This window comes from Malaya genurostris, chromosome 3 (assembly GCF_030247185.1).
Source record: "Malaya genurostris strain Urasoe2022 chromosome 3, Malgen_1.1, whole genome shotgun sequence".
NCBI lineage: Eukaryota > Metazoa > Arthropoda > Insecta > Diptera > Culicidae > Malaya > Malaya genurostris.
The window spans coordinates 212,682,628-212,700,493 of record NC_080572.1 but is presented as its reverse complement, the minus strand read 5'-3'; the positions used below and the strand labels follow the sequence as shown (position 1 = coordinate 212,700,493).

General features: G+C 38.1%; 2 protein-coding genes across 3 annotated transcripts; one reads left to right on the top strand and one right to left on the bottom strand.

Moving 5' to 3' along the window:
* Nucleotides 1-3,036: 3,036 nt before the first annotated feature.
* LOC131437173 (uncharacterized) lies at nt 3,037-4,593 on the top strand. 2 transcript variants are annotated; one of them, XR_009230728.1, is made up of 3 exons: nt 3,038-3,411; nt 3,474-3,923; nt 4,100-4,589. XR_009230728.1 is itself a non-coding variant. In XM_058606343.1 (2 exons), the coding sequence occupies exons 1-2, from the start codon at nt 3,403-3,405 to the stop codon at nt 3,840-3,842; spliced, it is 378 nt and encodes a 125-aa protein (XP_058462326.1). In that variant the 5' UTR covers nt 3,037-3,402; the 3' UTR covers nt 3,843-4,593. The 2 variants fall into 2 exon arrangements, 1 of the variants encoding a protein (XP_058462326.1); XM_058606343.1 differs by having other exon boundaries at nt 3,037-3,411; nt 3,474-4,593.
* A 7,163-nt stretch (nt 4,594-11,756) lies between these two features.
* Nucleotides 11,757-17,362, bottom strand: LOC131436672 (keratin, type I cytoskeletal 9-like). The gene is made up of 3 exons (XM_058605529.1): nt 17,207-17,362; nt 12,053-12,734; nt 11,757-11,987 (listed from the first exon to the last, which is right to left on the bottom strand). Exons 1-3 carry the CDS (start codon nt 17,213-17,215, stop codon nt 11,890-11,892), a joined length of 789 nt encoding a protein of 262 aa, XP_058461512.1. The 5' UTR covers nt 17,216-17,362; the 3' UTR covers nt 11,757-11,889.
* Between the last annotated feature and the right edge of the window lie 504 nt (nt 17,363-17,866).

Below are 17,866 nucleotides of genomic sequence, written 5' to 3'. Positions count from 1 at the left end.
TTCAAAGTGACGCATTCTGAAATTAATTATGATGGAAAAGTACTGCCGTTCTACGCATGATTGTCCTTATTATATGGAATTTATAATTTTATGAAATTTATATATATATGGGGCATTCCACGCAAAATCAGCAACCCAAATTTTTTTTTCATCTAAATATTCGGTAAAGAACTCGAAAATATTCGACACGTATTTTTTTATTTCAATATGGTACGTGGAATTTCGTAACAAAATAACTTGATGTGTACATGCAAAACTTTTTTGTTTCAACTCGGTAAGATAACCTGAAGGCAAATATGGTTCATTCTAAAAAGGCAATCGATATCTTAAAACTTGAAAACTGCAATGTTACCATGTAAGTAAATGTAAGAATTACTGCTGTATAGTCGCTGAATATAGACACATTGTCATCAGTTTCAGAGGATTCAGAATCTGTGATAACTATTGCATCAGTAGAATTTTACCTCACAGCTGATTAGTGAAAGTTGCATCATATTGTAACTTTTCCAAAACTGTATGTCATCACTATTTTAATACTCACGTAAATCCTTTGCCTCAATTTTACTAGTTTTATGCCTACACGGTGCACACAAAACATCATTTGCTTGCAAAAAATCAAGAAGGAAGAAAGGGGATTGTCCATAAACTAGTATAACCATTTTTGAGTCTATGGCTACAATTTTCGGTCGTTATTCGAAAACCGGGAACCAGGAAGACGCGAAATTAATTTGTTTGACCGTCTACTGACAATGACTACCGATTGGAAAAGTTTTGAGGCGAGTTTAGAAATTATTTTACGTTTTTTACTTCGCTGCTTTTAGTAGCGGTATAAATATTTTAACAATTTTCGCTCTGTAATACCGAAACCGGAAGTCGGATGTGTACGAAATTAAAACATTCAATGTAGGACTAAAAGACCTTTTATTTTACCTTTTTATATGCAAATTGGTCAAGCCATCGTTGAGGAAAATGAGTGAGATCCATTTTGGAATCTATAAGCACTATTTCCACTATAGTCACTCACTTTTCATTCAACCATTTTTTACAAAACTAGGTTCGGCCAAAGGTCTTATGATCCCATAGCCTGCTACTGAGTTTTATTATTATGTGGCTTCCGGTTCCGTAATTACTGGATAATATGTGAAAATTGATTAGAAAATGCGCTCTCAATTTTCTCGGAAATTCCGTAACCGATTTTCACAAAGTAGAATTCCAAGAAAAATTCTTGAAATTCTCTAAAAAATCTCCGAAAAGTGGATCCGGATTCGACTTCAGGTTCCGATATTAAAGCGCGATAAATGTAAACTTTTCTATTTAATGAACATTTTTGCACAAGTGGCAAACATTTATAAAACTTACTGGTAAATGCATCAAGCTGGCTGATCTTGTTAGCTGGTAGATATATAAACGTACTTTGGTTTCCGGTACCGAAAGCACCGACAATAGTGAAGAGAAATTTCTAAAACGGAACTCACTTCGATTTCTCAGCAACGATCAAACTGATTTTCACAATTCGTGATTCAAATTAAAGAAGATGTGAAATTTCATCCAGATCTGACTTCCGATTCCGACATTATAGGACGATGAGTGTCGAAACTTTCAACCCTCATACAAAATGACGACGCAAAACCGGTACGCATCGTTATGTGCTGATAGGGAAGAAGAAAACACCACCGCCTCTGCGAATGAAGCACACAGTGAGCTTTGTTCAATTTCATATAGTGTTACGTTTTCAAAACTCAACCAAATTATACAGCATTAACAACATCAGAGGCTTTCGTTTGGTTTCATTTTTGTTTAATTCACTCAATCGAAAGAGTGTATGAGAGGTAAATCGACCAGCTTCAATTTGAATGGAATGGTTTTTTTTTGTTGAACGTATCATATGTTGGTCAATATGCCTAATCGTAATCAAATTTACAACACAGATTTGTACAAAATTGTCAATGCAGATTTTATAACTGTTTGAACTAGTTATTTAATGGCCGCAAATACTTTTTACGGCTGTGATAACCTCCGAGTTCCGGCTCTGGAAATAGATTGTCAAAAACTGGCATCGAAACTTCCATTGATTTCTGTTGAAATGTTTATGAGAAAGGCATTATTACACCACAAGATGGATTTAAACGGGTTTTGTCTTTCTCTATCGAACGGAGCCTCGGATACCCATAGAATTATATACCAATCGGCTCAGCTCGACGAGATCGGAAAATGTCTGTGTTTGTGTATGTGTGTGTGCAAGCTTGAGCTCGTTTTAAAGCTAGTAATAGGCAATTTATCAAGTTCGAAGATTAAATGACTGCGACTTCTGGTTCGGGCGATATGATGATATAAGTGACGTAACCGACAAAACCCGTTGTTTTTTCCGCTCTAATATATAATGCCAATGTGTTGGGATCACCTCTAATTTCGTAAAGCGGTAGTTCCTTAAAAGTTTAAGCACCTCGAAAAAAGTACGCATGTAAAATTTGAGCTAAATAGGATATGGGTAAGGGGTGCTACCCGGCGGTTAAGGTTTGAAAATAGGCAACGCAAATGTCAAGTGCTTGGTTTGAGAAATGTGACATGAACACTGAAGCATGCTTGTGTGAACTATTCGATTCAATCTGAATCAATTGGTGTCAAAATTTAGCCCCAATAGTGTCAGAAATTTTTTAGTAAAAAGATGAAAAATATTTTCATGAGACTGTTTTGAAGAATGAGAAAGGCATTTTCACACCACTAGGTGGATTAAGAAGGGTTAATAGATTCGTCGCCATGTTAATGTTACCTTGCAAAAGAAACTATATTATTTAAAAATGAGTCAATGAAATTCGTCCGAGTTTTGCAGTACAACAAAAAAGAATGAGTAACAAAATCAAAAAAGCTCATTTTACACTTGATTCCCCAACAAATACGCGCGATTGAAATCGAAATTTACCGTGCTATTTTGGATATTCATTCGATCATGGAACGACGCTGGAAGAACATTGGATTAGTAGTAGCTGAGCGTAGCAAGTTTTCGAGGAAGAAGGTTGCTAGCAGACACAACATTCGTCAAATACGTGTAAATAGACATGTAAAGCTACTGTGGCATTTAAAAATCAAGATTACTTTTATTCTACGTCGCAAGAATTGTTTGATGATGGAAAACATTTGCAAGCTAACATTCCGGTCAGACTTAATTGCGGGGATTTCCCCTAACCGTATAAACCTGTTTGAATAAAATTTGAATTCATCGTCTGCCACGGAATTATTCTTTATTCTTTATTTCACTTTGCGTGTTATCTTGAGACCAAACCTGGTTCGTCCAAACCCATCTAGAATGCTTATAAAAGCGAGGAGAAAAATATACACAAATTTCAGTGCGTCGTTGATCGACAGAGGATTTTGAAGTGTTTGTTATTTTGGCGAAACCCTAAAATGATTAAGGTTATATCTGAAGACAGTTAAATATCTGAACAGAACTCTAATTTAATACATATTTTCAACAGGAACTGATAGTAATCGGTGCATTGATTGCTGCATCTACATGTTTCCCCGCGGTTGAGCAAACCGTAGCTGTAGTACCTGCGGTTAAAAGCAGTGCCGTCGTGGTGCAGACTGAAACCGACGATGCTTCGGAAGAGCTAGAGACGGCGGAATCGGCTCACCACCGTGGGCATCATCATCACCACCATCATCATCATGGGCACGGAGGTTTCGGTTACGGTGGTTACCGCGGAGGATATGGCGGCTATGGTGGTGGTGGATACGGTGGTCCCGGGTATGGAGGAGGATTCGGTCCCGGGCTCGGTGGAGGTCTTGGAGTAGGAGTTGGAGTTGCGGTCGGAGTTGGGGGCGGTGGATTTATCGGAAAGTAGTACATCAATAAAGTGGAACCTTTTAGAACGTACCTGTCATAAAACAAAATAGTTAAAATCACATTTCCATAGAACATCACGGTAAGCTTCTTTCTTAATTCGAGTGCATCCGTCACAAGTGAATACGACGTTCCCACAGCCGTATCAGCTAATCGAACATCATTAATCATTTCACATACGACCCGCATAATAATTCACCTAACAGTGCTTCTCTGGTTGATATTTTTAATAATCATCTTCAAACCGTTCCGTATCAGATAACCTCGCATTTTTTGTGTGATAAACGTAACAAACGACGACGTGATGGATCGATGCCGAAGTTGGTGCGGTCAGAATGTGCATTTTCGAATTATTATTGCAATCAATCAGATACTGAAGCAACCCAAGGTCTGCTTCAATGCACCGTTTTACGAGTGTGGCAACCGGTTCGAAGATGCATTTTTGTCCTAGTTAGGAGCTTAAGTGCGGAGTACATCGATGATTACCCCTGGTGCTATGCTGAAGTCGTATTTAGATGGTGGCGGAACGGCATCATTCTGTCATGTAAACAAACGTGCCCGGTGCGAACATCATGATCGTCGGTAATGAATATGTTTGTATGATTTGTAGGAACTGATTTCATGGAACAAATGAGCTGACATGTGAATAGTAGTAATAAATTTAAATAAATTTACTCGACTACGCACCCCTGGTGGTCGGTTTAATGAATGGGAGTACTACGTCATTGGCGGTGATGAGTTTCAAACATTCTGTTTTCGGTCTGCGGTACAAATGACGGTGATCAATTCATTTGTCGGTGTATTGAGTTTAACTTTAATAGACGCTTGAAATGATTTGCATAAGACGCACACGACAAGTCGGGACTTGCTGGAAGACGGATCGCCAAATCATTATATGAAGCACTGGAGAAAACTTATAACAGAAAAATCTGTTTTAATCCACCTAGTGGTGTAATAATGTCTTTCTCATATTACTCATAACATCATGAATATTACAGTGGAATTCGCAAAAACAACTGCTCATTGAATAGAAGTAGAGAAATTTGTTCGGACTTAGTCTAACAAATCCGGTTTATTCTGTAGTTCCGGAACCGGAAATAGTATCCACAGCAAATTTAGGAATTCCGTATAAAACTGTAAGACTTTTCCTTTGAACCTATAAGTTTGTGAAAATCGATTTGGTCATCTTGAAGAAAGTTTGATGATTTGCAGTTTTTAATCACCGTTTCAAATTCTTTAGAAACCGGATTCTGATGACCGGAATAGCCGAAGTTGATTCGTTTGCCAGCAACCAATATAAAAACGACATTGACATTCTTTTTTTTATATCATCTATTTTACCCCGGCTTTACATTATTTTATTGTTTCGGTCGCACTTATCATAAAATAGCTAAAATTTGTATCGTGTTTTACCAATATCACACACTAGTCGCAGACATCCGTAACCGTATCGTTTTCTTTGTACCGTGTACGAAATAGAACAAAGCACGCAACCGGTGTTGTACATATTGTCATTCTACATGGCGGAACCGAAAGTCAGATCCGGATGAAATTTGACAGTAGCTTTAAAGATAACACATGGATCAATAAGTCCCGAGACTAAAGCAGAGATGGCGCTCGTAGTAAACCAGTAACCACGTCTTTCTAGAGTACTAACCTTTGCTTGAAACGGGTCAAAATTTTAAGTCGATCCGACCAGAAACAGCTGAGTTATCGAGGTTGGAGTAAAGTCGTTTTGTAGTTTGTTTAAAAAATGGAAAAAACCGAGTTTCGTGTTTTGATAAAACATTGTTTTTTAATGGTTAAAAACACCGTGCAAGCGAAACAATGGATTGAAAATGTTATCCGGACTCTTGTCCATCAAAAGCAACGATTTGTCGGTGGTTCGCCGAGTTTAAACGTGGTCGTACCGACACAAATGACGCGGAACGCTCGGGTAGACCTGTGGAAGCCGTTACACCGGAAAATGTGAGTGAAGTGACAAAAATTATTATGAAAGATGATTGCTGAGATGACACAGATATCATATGGAAGTGTATTTACTATCCTTCATGAAAAATTGAGCATGAAAAAGGTTAGCTAGGGTTTGTGCTAGGGCAAATTTGGCTAACCCCTAAATGACCATACCTGCATCGGCCAGAAATAGTCGAAAACACGTTTTCGTTCGGCACGTCAGAAAAGACATTGCACTCCGTTGCAAAACAAAAAGTGTTCTGTAAGTAGCAGAAACTTTACGTCTGCTTAGCGGTTCAAATTGAACTGCCGAGTTTAGCACTAAGCAGTTCAGTTTGAACTGCTCTGCACTGATGAGTCAAAGACGAAACGTAAAAATAATAAAAAAAAAATTTTGTTTCCATTGTTATTCTCGGGACTTATTGATCCATGTGTTAATATGAGCTTTAATTTAAATCAAGATTTGTGAAAATCGGTTCAAGCATCGCAGAAAAATCGTAGTGAGTTCAATATTTTTGAAGTTTTTCTTCACCACTTTCGGTGCTTCCGGAACAGGAAAAGGGGGGACCAGTGGTTCCTATTTAAGTTTTTATGTCCACAAACTAATGAGCTCTGCAAACTAGAAGAATTTATCAGACAATGTTATGGGACTTGACCATCGTTCGTGGAAAAATTCTAATGAAATTTGTTTTTTCTCTTATCACGCTTTAGTTCCGGAACCGGAAATCGCATCCAGATAAATTGTTTTACAATTTTTTAGGAAACTATAAGCCCTTTTATTTGAATTTTAGGTTGCGAAAATCGGTTAAGCCGTTTCAGAGAAAATTGAGTGCACACTTTTTCTCTAATTTTCACATATTACCATGTAACTCCGGAACCAGAAGTCGGAACCAAATGATATTCAATAGCAGCCTATGGGAGCATAATACCTTATATTTGAATCTAAGTTAGTGAAAAACGGTTGAGCCGTCTCTGAAAATAGTGAATGCATATTTTTTCAATTCTTTTTGGTACATATCATCCTATATCTACGGAGCTGGAAGTGGGATCGGGATGAAATTTAATAGCATACTATGGGGGACCATGAGATCTTTCATTTGAATCTTAGTTCGTGAAAATCGGTTATCCATCTCTGAGAAAACTGAGTACATATTTTTGTTACATACACACATACACACACACACACACACACACACACACACACACACACACATTTGCTCAGTTCGTCGAGCTGATTCGAATGTCATATGACATTCAGCCCTCCGGGCTTCGGTTAAAAAGTCGGTTTTCACAGTGATTGCATAGCCTTTCTGTATGAGAAAGGCAAAACGTAATTATTCATTCTACTACGAAAATTTGTCAAGCGTCTGTTACATCCCGGAATTCATGTAAATTGAATATATAGTATAAAAAAATAGTCAGTAATTTTCCGATGGCCAAAATCTACAACCTTTCGCCAACTGTATTCCGAATGATTAAATTTATCAATGGTTATTTCATTGATTTTATGGCCGAAAATATAGACAACAGCTTGAATACGATTTAGTAAAAGAAATAATGCATTAAACGGGCGAGGTGCTTTTCTCTTAAGCGTACTCATTATCGTAGAATGTACATTACAAATTCAAACATGTCGTATTTGCCTAGGCGGTGACAGATCGTTACATCTACTAACCTATAAAATCATATTTTTCAAGTGTTTCGATGTCAATTTCAGACCAATCAGCTGTAAAGTCTACTCACAAAATTTCTCTTTAGGTGGTCGGTAATAATTTTTACGGTAACGCTCTATAAAGTGTTATTCTTACTGAAAGACACGTTAAATTTACCTAACTTACGGTCATCTGACAAAGAATTACTGAATATGTGCAAACCCTATGTAAAAGTAACAGTTCGGCTGAAAAGTTCGTATCGTTTCATAGAAACACACATTTTTTTGCCAAAATTCGTTTTTATTATTCAACATAATTGCCATCAGAGGCGATACAGCGATTATAGCGATCTTCCAACTTTTCGATACCATTTTTGTAGTACGATTTGTCCTTTGCCTCAAAATAGGCCTCAGTTTCAGCGATTACCTCTTCATTGCTTCTAAATTTTTTACCAGCAAGCATTATCTTGAGGTCTGAGAACAGGAAAAAGTCATTGGGGGCCAAATCTGGAGAATACGGTGGATGAGTGAGCAATTCGAAGCCCAAATCGTTCAATTTCAGCATGGTTTTTCGTTGTTGTTTTTGATCGATTGTGAGCTCACGCGGCACCCATTTTGCACAAAGCTTTCTCATATCCAAATATTCGTGAATAATATGTCCAACACGTTCCTTTGATATCTTTAGGGTGTCAGCTATCTCGATCAACTTCACTTTACGGTCATTGAAAATCATTTTGTGGATTTTTTTCACGTTTTCATCGGTAACAGCCTCTTTTGGACGTCCACTGCGTTCATCGTCTTCGGTGCTCATATGACCAGTACGAAATTTTGCAAACCACTTACGAATTGTTGCTTCGTCCGGTGCAGAGTCTGGATAACACTCATCAAGCCATTTTTTGGTATCGGCGGCACTTTTTTTCATCAAAAAGTAGTGTTTCATCAACACACGAAATTCCTTTTTTTCCATTTTTTTCACAATAACAAAAGTAGCTTCACTCAAAATGCAATAATCACAAACTAATAATCAGACAGCTTTCAAATTTATACACGTATCTTTTGAAGGTTGGTACTAACTGAAAATGGTATGGATTTAATTCTAGTGGCGCCCTCTCATAGAAACGATACGAACTTTTCAGCCGATCTGTTAAGAGTCTGTAAACTCTGAAATGAACTTAGTAAAACTGTAGCCAATATTCAGTAAATTAATGAAATATAATTTAGAACAAGGATGACCTTTATCGTATCAAAGAACGTTCACTGGCAACTCTTCAACGATTGAATCAGTGCCATCAAAGAGAGACGGATATCATCGCAACAAAAAAACCCGGCATGGCTCATTTAACATAGAATTGACACCAGTTCAAGAGCGAATTTCTCTCGATGACATTTTTGAGAATCAAAGGTTAGCTCGCTGCTGTGGGGATCCTCTCTGACAGGCCCGTACCCAGGATTTCGGGAGGGGCCCAAAGATAAAAAATAATGTTACTGAAGATTGCTTATGTACCTAATTCTCGGTGTGCTTTTTACGGGTTCTTTTAACAGACACTGGAACTGTTATTGTATTACATTTCTTTACGTTTACTGTCTTGTTGTTTCTGCAACACATGTCTTAGACCTTCTAAATAATTATATATCTGTTTTTGATTTCGGGAGGGGCCCGGGCCCCTCGGGCCCCTCCTCTGGGTACGTGACTGCTCTCTGAAGCAACAAACGGTCGCTTATTCTCGTTTCTCGATCCGATTCTATACAGGCAGTTGATAATTGCGATAGAATCATTTTACTATTGCCGCTTATTATAACTATGTGCATATAACCTTTGTATAAGTTGTGGCTATGAAAATGTCTGTGAATGCTCTACACAAGAGTTTTGAAATATTGCAACCTAGTACGACAATCATCAAGTTGAATCATCGATTCGATTTTCTGCGATAAATGTCAACTTGCGATTCTCTCTTGGGAAATTCCACACAGCAATGATCATTATCAGACTGTACATTTTTTTTAAGGGAGTGAAATACTCAGAGTATGAAGTGGAGCGAAGAAATGTAGCAAAATTCTCTCACGGTTCATGCATTAAGAGACTCGAGTTCTTGTAGCATCTTCTACCGGATTGAAAATGTTGTATACAATATAGATAGCAAAATAGCAGCTTCTGTCAAATTTTCGGCAATCACCAACACTGATTTAAAATATCAGTAATCATCACTATACATAAATTCACTACTGAAAATATGTTTGAAAAACAATATTCCTCCTTCCTTCCAAAGATCTCCAAACAATTTTACCAAAAAAAGTGATACATCACAGGTCAATACGTTTACATATTTGAGGATCGTTTTGTAAATTTCGCCGAACGTCGGCAGTGAGAGATGAAGAAGTCGGTAGAATTATGAAAGATCGAAGTTCAATGGAACTATACCGATCATTCAGCAAATGAAACTTTTACTGAATGCATTACTGCATTTTCAGCTGTTTGAAAGTCATAAAAATTTACCGACGTCCGTGAGAGTAATTCGGTGTGTATGATATGATTTTGTTTTACATGCTTTGGGTAGTAAATTAATGTGAATTGTGACGCTCCTTTCATGTGCATCTATCGAGACGTGAATTCACATGTTTTGTCTGTCTCATAGGTTAGAAGTTATGCAACAACTTGAAATGGGCCCTGAGGGCTAAGTGCCCCATATCATTCGACACAGTTCGAAGAACTGAGCAATGTCTGTGTGTATGTATGTATGTATGTGTGCATGTATGTATGTGTCAAATAATGTCACTTATTTTTCTCAGAGATGGCTTGACCGATTTTTACAAACTTAAGCTCAAATGAACGATCTTACAGTCCCATAGGTTGGTATTGAATTTTATCTGCATCCGGCTTCCGGTTTTGAAACTATATGGTATTTAAAATTGTTAATCGTCATTTAAAGCGACGATACAAAAAAGGGAAAATTTCATCTATACTCAAAACTGTTTTAATTTGTAATTTATATTAGTTACTTAGTAAACTAACCGACTTTGATTATACCGATTCTCCGTTCCCAATTCCAGAAGTACCGTAAATAGCGGTCAAAAACTCTGAAACGGAACTCACTCATTTTTCTCAAAGATGGTTTGATCGATTTTCACAAACTTAGGCTTAAATGAAAACTCTTATAGTCCCATTGGTTGCTATTGAACTACATCCGGATCCAACTTTCGGTTCCGCAACTACTATCGTTGTTTAAAATTGCAAATCATGATTTAGAGCGACAATGCAAAATAAGAGAAATTCTTCTCAATTTGACAAAACTGTTACTTGGTAATGTCAGTTTATATCCAAAGAAAGTTTTAAATCTGATCAGTATCCAACGAGGAAAAGAGACTGAAAAAATGACATGCAAATATATAATGAAAACCGCGAAAATGTTACCGCACAGACGGAACTCGAACCCGTAGCTGGCTCCTAACCGAGGTAATCGTTTTGCCCAATCAACTACTCTGCTTATGAAAACCTCAATATTCCATTGTTTTTGAAAGCTATTTTTATTAAAATGAGCAATAACTCGTATTGATTGGAAGATTGTGATTGTGTTAGTTGATGGTCAGAAAAGTTCACTTCCGCAATACTGGCCCAAAGATCCGGACGCACCGCAAATAATAATCGAAAGACAGTGAAATGAAACTGAGATAGAGGTTTTGAGAGTTACGAGATGGTCAAAACACCACTGCGGAGAAAGCACGCACCGGCAGGTCTTACGAAGCAGAACAGAGTTAAAACCAAATCAAATGGAGGATGAAACCGGTGTTAAATAAATGACAATAATAATGATAATACATAAAATTGTACTGGGCGGCCAAAAAGAGAATGCGCTCGAGCATCCCTTTAGTTAAGCAAGATTCTGCAGATCAGAAAGATATTCTACCGCTTCAATTATTTGGGCATCACCCTCGTTCACCTGATTTGGCTTCCTCGTATTATTATCTGTACTCAAACGTTAATTTATCTCTGAGAAATCGATGTAAGTTTCGTAAAAGGCACACCGAGAATTAGGTACATTAGTAATATTCAGTAACATTATTTTTTTATCTGAGAGCCCCTCCCAAAACGAAATTCTGGGTACGGACCTGATCACGTTCAAAAATATAGAACATATATTGCCCTCTAAAACACCGAACCTTGAAAATGCTGTGAAAAATTACGTTTAATCGAATAGCGTGTAATGAATGAATAACATGCATCGCTATAAGAGCACTCTATTCAGGAGAACTTAGGTCTTAAGTCCCATTTGTTTTCGATTAGAGTTGTGATAGCAAAAAAGAAAGCAAGTGTAATATTATTTCATAAAGTTTATTTACAATTAAAGAGAGTTGGCGTTGTACATTTTTACAGAGGCAAATAACTCATCACGACTGTTTTAATCGTTTAAGTGAACACAGGTCGTTTTCCACAGGACAGTATCATATTTCACCAACTTTTCCATCCCGACGATCCACCTGAGCTCCAGCCACCGGAGTGTCCACCGAGACTGCCACCACTTGCCCAGCCACTGCCGCTTCCATAACCTTTTGAGAATATTGATGAAATACTTTAATATTGAAACTAGTAACTCAGTAAGATTAAACGTCACCTCCACTGCCGCCACCATAACCTCCTGAGCTCCAACCCTTGCCAGATCCATAGCCACCACCGGAGCTCCATCCCGATGAGCTTGGCCAACCACTGCTAACTCCCTTACTCCAACCTCCTGTGCTACCGACGCTGCTAGACCAACCAGCATTACTTGACGGCCAAGCAGATACACCAGACGACCATCCACTGGATCCACCTGATGGCCAACCACCGCCGTAGCTGCTTCCATGGCTTATAGAGTTCACATTGCTGTAGGACTTGGCGTGTCCTCCTCCATTGGACCATCCTCCGGATCCACCCTTAGCCCATCCAGATCCTCCTTGAGGCCATCCAGAGCCCCCACTGGACCATCCTCCTGATCCTCCCTTGGCCCATCCAGAACCGCCCTGAGGCCATCCAGAACCTCCACTGGACCATCCAGAGCTACCTCCCTTGGGCCACCCCGAGCTGCCTCCTTGGCTCCAACCACCGCCAGAAGAGGGCCATCCACCTCCAGAGCCGGATGAAACCACGATCACCTTAGCACCTCCGTGACCACCTCCATATCCTCCTCCATAGCCCCCTCCATAACTACCGCCACCTCCGCCACCGGAACTCCAACCGCTCCATCCACTTTCGGCACCTTGCAGATCCAGCGAGCAGACTGCGGCTGCTATCAAACAGCTAACCAGGATAGTGTGCTGAAAGGAAAGAATGGAATGTCCTTGATCAGTTTTTGGGGCTATCAAAGCACTAAGACTAATTTCATAGGAACCACTGCGAAGTTGGAGTAGAAAGTAAATCGGAATAATCGCTTGGATTATTGCAGATTGCTGTCGAAACCGGATTTCTGATACTTTTCCCTGACTACACTATTTTCGTAGTTTTTGCTTAACTGGTAAATCTGCTTACACAATTAACAACGAGCAGAAAAGAGCTTGAGCTTGAGCTTGAGCGACCACCCCTGGTTGCAACTCCGTTACTGATCGGGATTAGCTGAAATTGTACAGGGAGTTTCTAGATGATCCAACCTGTAACTGGTAAATCATCCTTCAATGTACATCTTCTGGTAATCCCAAAATTCATTGATCAGTACCAGCGCCGGCCAGGCCCGAACGTAGATCGTCTAAGGAATGGGAAGGGATGTTAGTCCAACACTTGTTGTTACTAGAGGCCGTATATACTACTGCGCACTCCACAAGTGTCACGGGAGAATGATATTTGTTAGTACAAATTTCAGTATTGGTTTCGAGCGCGACTCAGTATGTTCCGGTTTCAAGATGCTCGGATGCACCACCAAGCTCACTGAATTCCCGAGTGAACGTTTCAACAATATCCTATATTGAAGTCCCGGGAAGTCTTGATTCACAGATCTTATTCGACGAAACTAAAGAAAAATTTGCAATACTATCGCGTAAAGAATAAAAACTTCCCTATTTTTTATGAAATTACGTGATACAAAATAAACGAGTGAACAGGATTTAGACAAAATAGTTGATTCATTGCATTGACATATTCTAAACAGTTGTTATAAAATCATTTTAAATCACCAAATAAAGGAAAAAAGGTTTCACGCGCGTCTTGATTCTTTATTATTTTCGCTTTATTATTTTAATTATTTATGAAATTTATGGAAACATTCCAAATAAAACTTTTCTCCGAAGCTAGACGGAAATTGATAGGTTGAATGAAGAGATAATTTAGTAAAATAGAGTAATCAGAAGTGAAACATCGAAAACATCTGATAACTGAAAGGATAAAGAAACTCCTGCAATTGTCGCATTTTACGACATGGAAACAGGAACCCAGTGGATCTATTCTTGGTTCATTTTTTTCCGCCGGATTCCACACGGCATCTAGGCTGGTACTGTCCGGAGAGAGCTAATAGGTACTATCAATCTCCTAGTGGACCCCAGCCCCTGTTAACAACGAGCAGAAAAGAAACAAAGAAGAAAAATAAAACGAAGGTTTACGCTGTCGTTTACAGATGTCAACGTTTCGTCAAACTCAGATCAGAGCAGTGTGAACTGTTTAATACACAAATGTGATGATCAAGGGTGGTAAAAATTCGCTCGTGAGGCTCATTTTCTTCTATTCATCAGCTCACCTCATGATTTAAGATGCAATCCGTAAAATGCGGGTAAAGATGACACTCATCGCTGATCTAAACAAACACACTCACCTACAGAACATCACTGAAACCAAGTTGTGATGGTATTGATGGTTCTCAGTTTTAATTTTATAATACCTAACTCTCATTCCGAGTTTTAAAAAGTAGATACTAAGTTTGGCACCACTGCACTGAGCTACGCTTGTGAGTGTATGTTTACACTACAGAACTGCCAACACAACCAAGATTTTCGGTTTTGTTTTTGCTGGTACTCAAAACGAGCGCGAGCAATGATGTACGAAAACTTTCATGTTTCGAGCTGAGCACAACTGGCTACTGAACCAAACACGATGTGCAGCATACGAGAACATACGAGTTGGATTGAAATGACATCAATTCAAAAGTCAACTGTCCGTGGCAACTTTGGTATCATAAGAATCTAATACAAACACATTAAATCATAACTCACAAATTATCTCTCAATGAGCTCTAATATTTGACGTGCGCTCAGCGTTCATCTACTGATTGTTTGACACTACGATGTTGAGGGGATGTTTTCTCTATCCAAATGGTTACTCAACTCGCTCAGTGATGCTACTGAAACCGATTAGCCAGTAAGCTGAGCTCACTGATGATGAAGTACAAAAAAGATGATTGCCAGCCTTGATGAGGATTGTTATTTTCCAGATCCCTCTTTCAATCCGGTAGATCCTATATACAATCTAACTCACAAAAAAAAATATTTTGACTCCATTTTTGAAAGAGGTTGAAATAAGTTCAAAATCAGGCTTCAAAACTAGAGAATTTCTAAAGTTTTTTCCAATTATTTTATGAAAGGGTATTATATTCCTTTTTTGGAATTTGACCTCCTGATTCTACAGACTTGGTAGCCGATCCATAGCGTACATAACCTTGCATGGCTGGTGCTACGATCCTACTAACACTTCCGTCCTTCCTGGTTGGGACTTGGACAACTGGCTACCTCTAGGCCCTACTCAAGTAGCAATCCGCTACTAGTTCTGATACGAATAAGTTTGAATTATGTTACAACAAGAGCAAGAACATGTTTCTTATGTTACACTGGTTAAAACGAGGCGACATCAATTTTTCCTGATAACATAATTAGCTACCAAATAGTTGTGTTGAGAAATTTGCTGTAATAAACATTTTTCTGCTGAGTCTGCATAGCTTTGGCTGCCTCATAAATTTAAAAATTTATATCTAAATGAAACTCACTTGGGTATTAACAATCACTCAAGTTCCATGTTGCAAACTAATCACAAATAAGCTGCCGTAACAAAAAAATGTTTCTTGGGTATGCATTGAACTAGAGATGGGCAATTCGTTCGCGAACGGCTCAAAAGAACTAGTTCTTTTGAAAAAATGAATGACAAATAGCTCTTTTTTTGAGAACGGTAGTTCTTTAGTTTAAAGTCGTGGACCTTTTTTGCTCGCTCAATCTTTTTCGCTCAATCTTTTTCGAGAACTAGTTCTTTTAATAGAACTCTGCAACACTGAACGGTTCTTTGAAATGAACTGTTTTGCCCATATCTACATTGAACTGCCAACTCCAACTAAGTTGTGTGTTTTAATTTGAGTCTGCAAATTAGGCATTGAAATTCCGTGTAAACTTACTAAGTGAAAATATTTCAATTAGAAAGATACACTCAATTGGAATTAAATTTGATTGATTTCGGTTGTTAGTAAAAAGTTTGTTCATTGTTTTTTTTTTCTCAAGTGCTGCTGAGAGATATGACGAATGCTCATTGAATTTTTCATTCTGTATCATAACGGAGCAACATTGCAATTCTCTTCACAATTATTAGTGAATACAAAAACTACAAATTTTTAATACAGGATACACACTAAGCTTCATTCAGTATTTTTTTCATCTTTTACCGAGTTTAGAATAGCCGAACTACTGAAAATTCTCAATCTACTGATATATCAGCAAAAATAAACATTTGTTTATAACAGTATCTTAAGGTACCGCTGTGATAAAATGTCAATTTTACTAAAAAAATCAGCTGATATCGGTAAGCCAATTTAAGTGTGTATTTTTCTGTGAAAATATCTGGTTTCTCGGGTTTGCAGTGAGTTCTTAGATTCCAATCTGCTGCGATTCAAAGTTTGAAGTATTTTTTATCTATCCAGCAATTCCATGAGAAACTGATATACGATCTCTCAGAATTTCGTAATATTTCGAAGAATCGTTCTCCATAAAAAAATACTAGACCCGCATTTTTTTATTTTGTTATTAGGGTGACCATTTCCATGAAAAAAATCCATTTTTTCGATTTTCTTAAAAAAAAAGACATTTTTCAAAAATCATAACTTTTGAAACACTCGGCCGATTTCGCTAATATTTGGATATATTGTCAATAAATACCTATAGTTTTTTATGAAAAATATGCGAATTTCGTAAAATTTAATTTTTGTGTTTGAAAAATCAATTGTATAACTTTTTAACGGTTTTCATGGTTCTTGATCATCTATTTTTGCTATAATGCTATGTTCTTAAAGATCCGATCTTTGTAGATGCTACTAACTTGCTGTTATGTTAGTATTTAAAATGTATTTATATGAAATGAATTTCATATAAGGACTACTAAACACCTGAAACGCCCTCGAAGAGGTATACGGATTCCAATATGTTGGTACTGGACCCAAACGTCAGAAGAATACGATGCAAAATTATCAAAGAAATATGCGAATGAACTTTCAATGTTCAAATTAGAACATTACTTTATTCGAGATGAACCAAATTTTATCTCATACTTTATTCTAAATGTTCCATTTCAGTGTTTTAGATGAAAATTCTCTAATTTTATACACTGATACCAAATTTAAAATAAACGATTTGAACTTAAAACACCACATATCACATCTATCACAAAAACAGTTTATGTTTGGTAAATATCACCTTGAACGTGTTTCATCAATAAAACACAACTCTTACGATATCCTGATATGACAGAAATTCACAAATCAAAAATCATCCTGAATCGCACAAAGTATCCTGACCCGATCACGTGTAGTTGCAATCAAAAATGTTTTACACACCTTCAACATGGTACTTGATAAAACAGGAGAATCCGCCAAACAACCAACTGAACCGGCCAACTATTCTATTCGAACGCACACCTGGGCTGGCTTATCAAGTTAAACTGTACCGGCAGCCAAGAACTCTCGCGGCTTTTATATTAAAGCGAGTGCAAAAAAGGTAACCCTCCGCTGTTTAACCCCGGTAACTGAACTAGCAGAGAGAAGACAATCATCACACGGAATGAAAAAAAAATGCGATGCTCGTCAGCTACCACCCATTTCGGTTGAGCCCCCAAGTAAAACCGAGAGTGATCCGCATCAAGCCACTTGGCCTCTGCAGGTACTCCACCTGCCTCTCGTCAACCATCCTTCCAGTTAACCGCGTGAAGATGTTGACTGCACAGATTTACCGCCTTACTCATGACCACGGATAGGCTTTCTGGTGAGTATGCGTGCCTTGCCAGGGGGACGGTTAACCGATTCTTTCCTAGGCGACACGGCTCGGTGTGATCAATTCGGAAGATTAGTATGCGCTTGGGTGCCCGCTTTTTTTCGGCGATGCTTAGACCTTCGTTTGGAGTTACCATTGGATCCGATTACTTACTAGCAGTAACAACTGTCATTCATTAGCATTCCAAGTTATTTTTTCACTTTGTGTTAAAGAATCAATAGTATAAT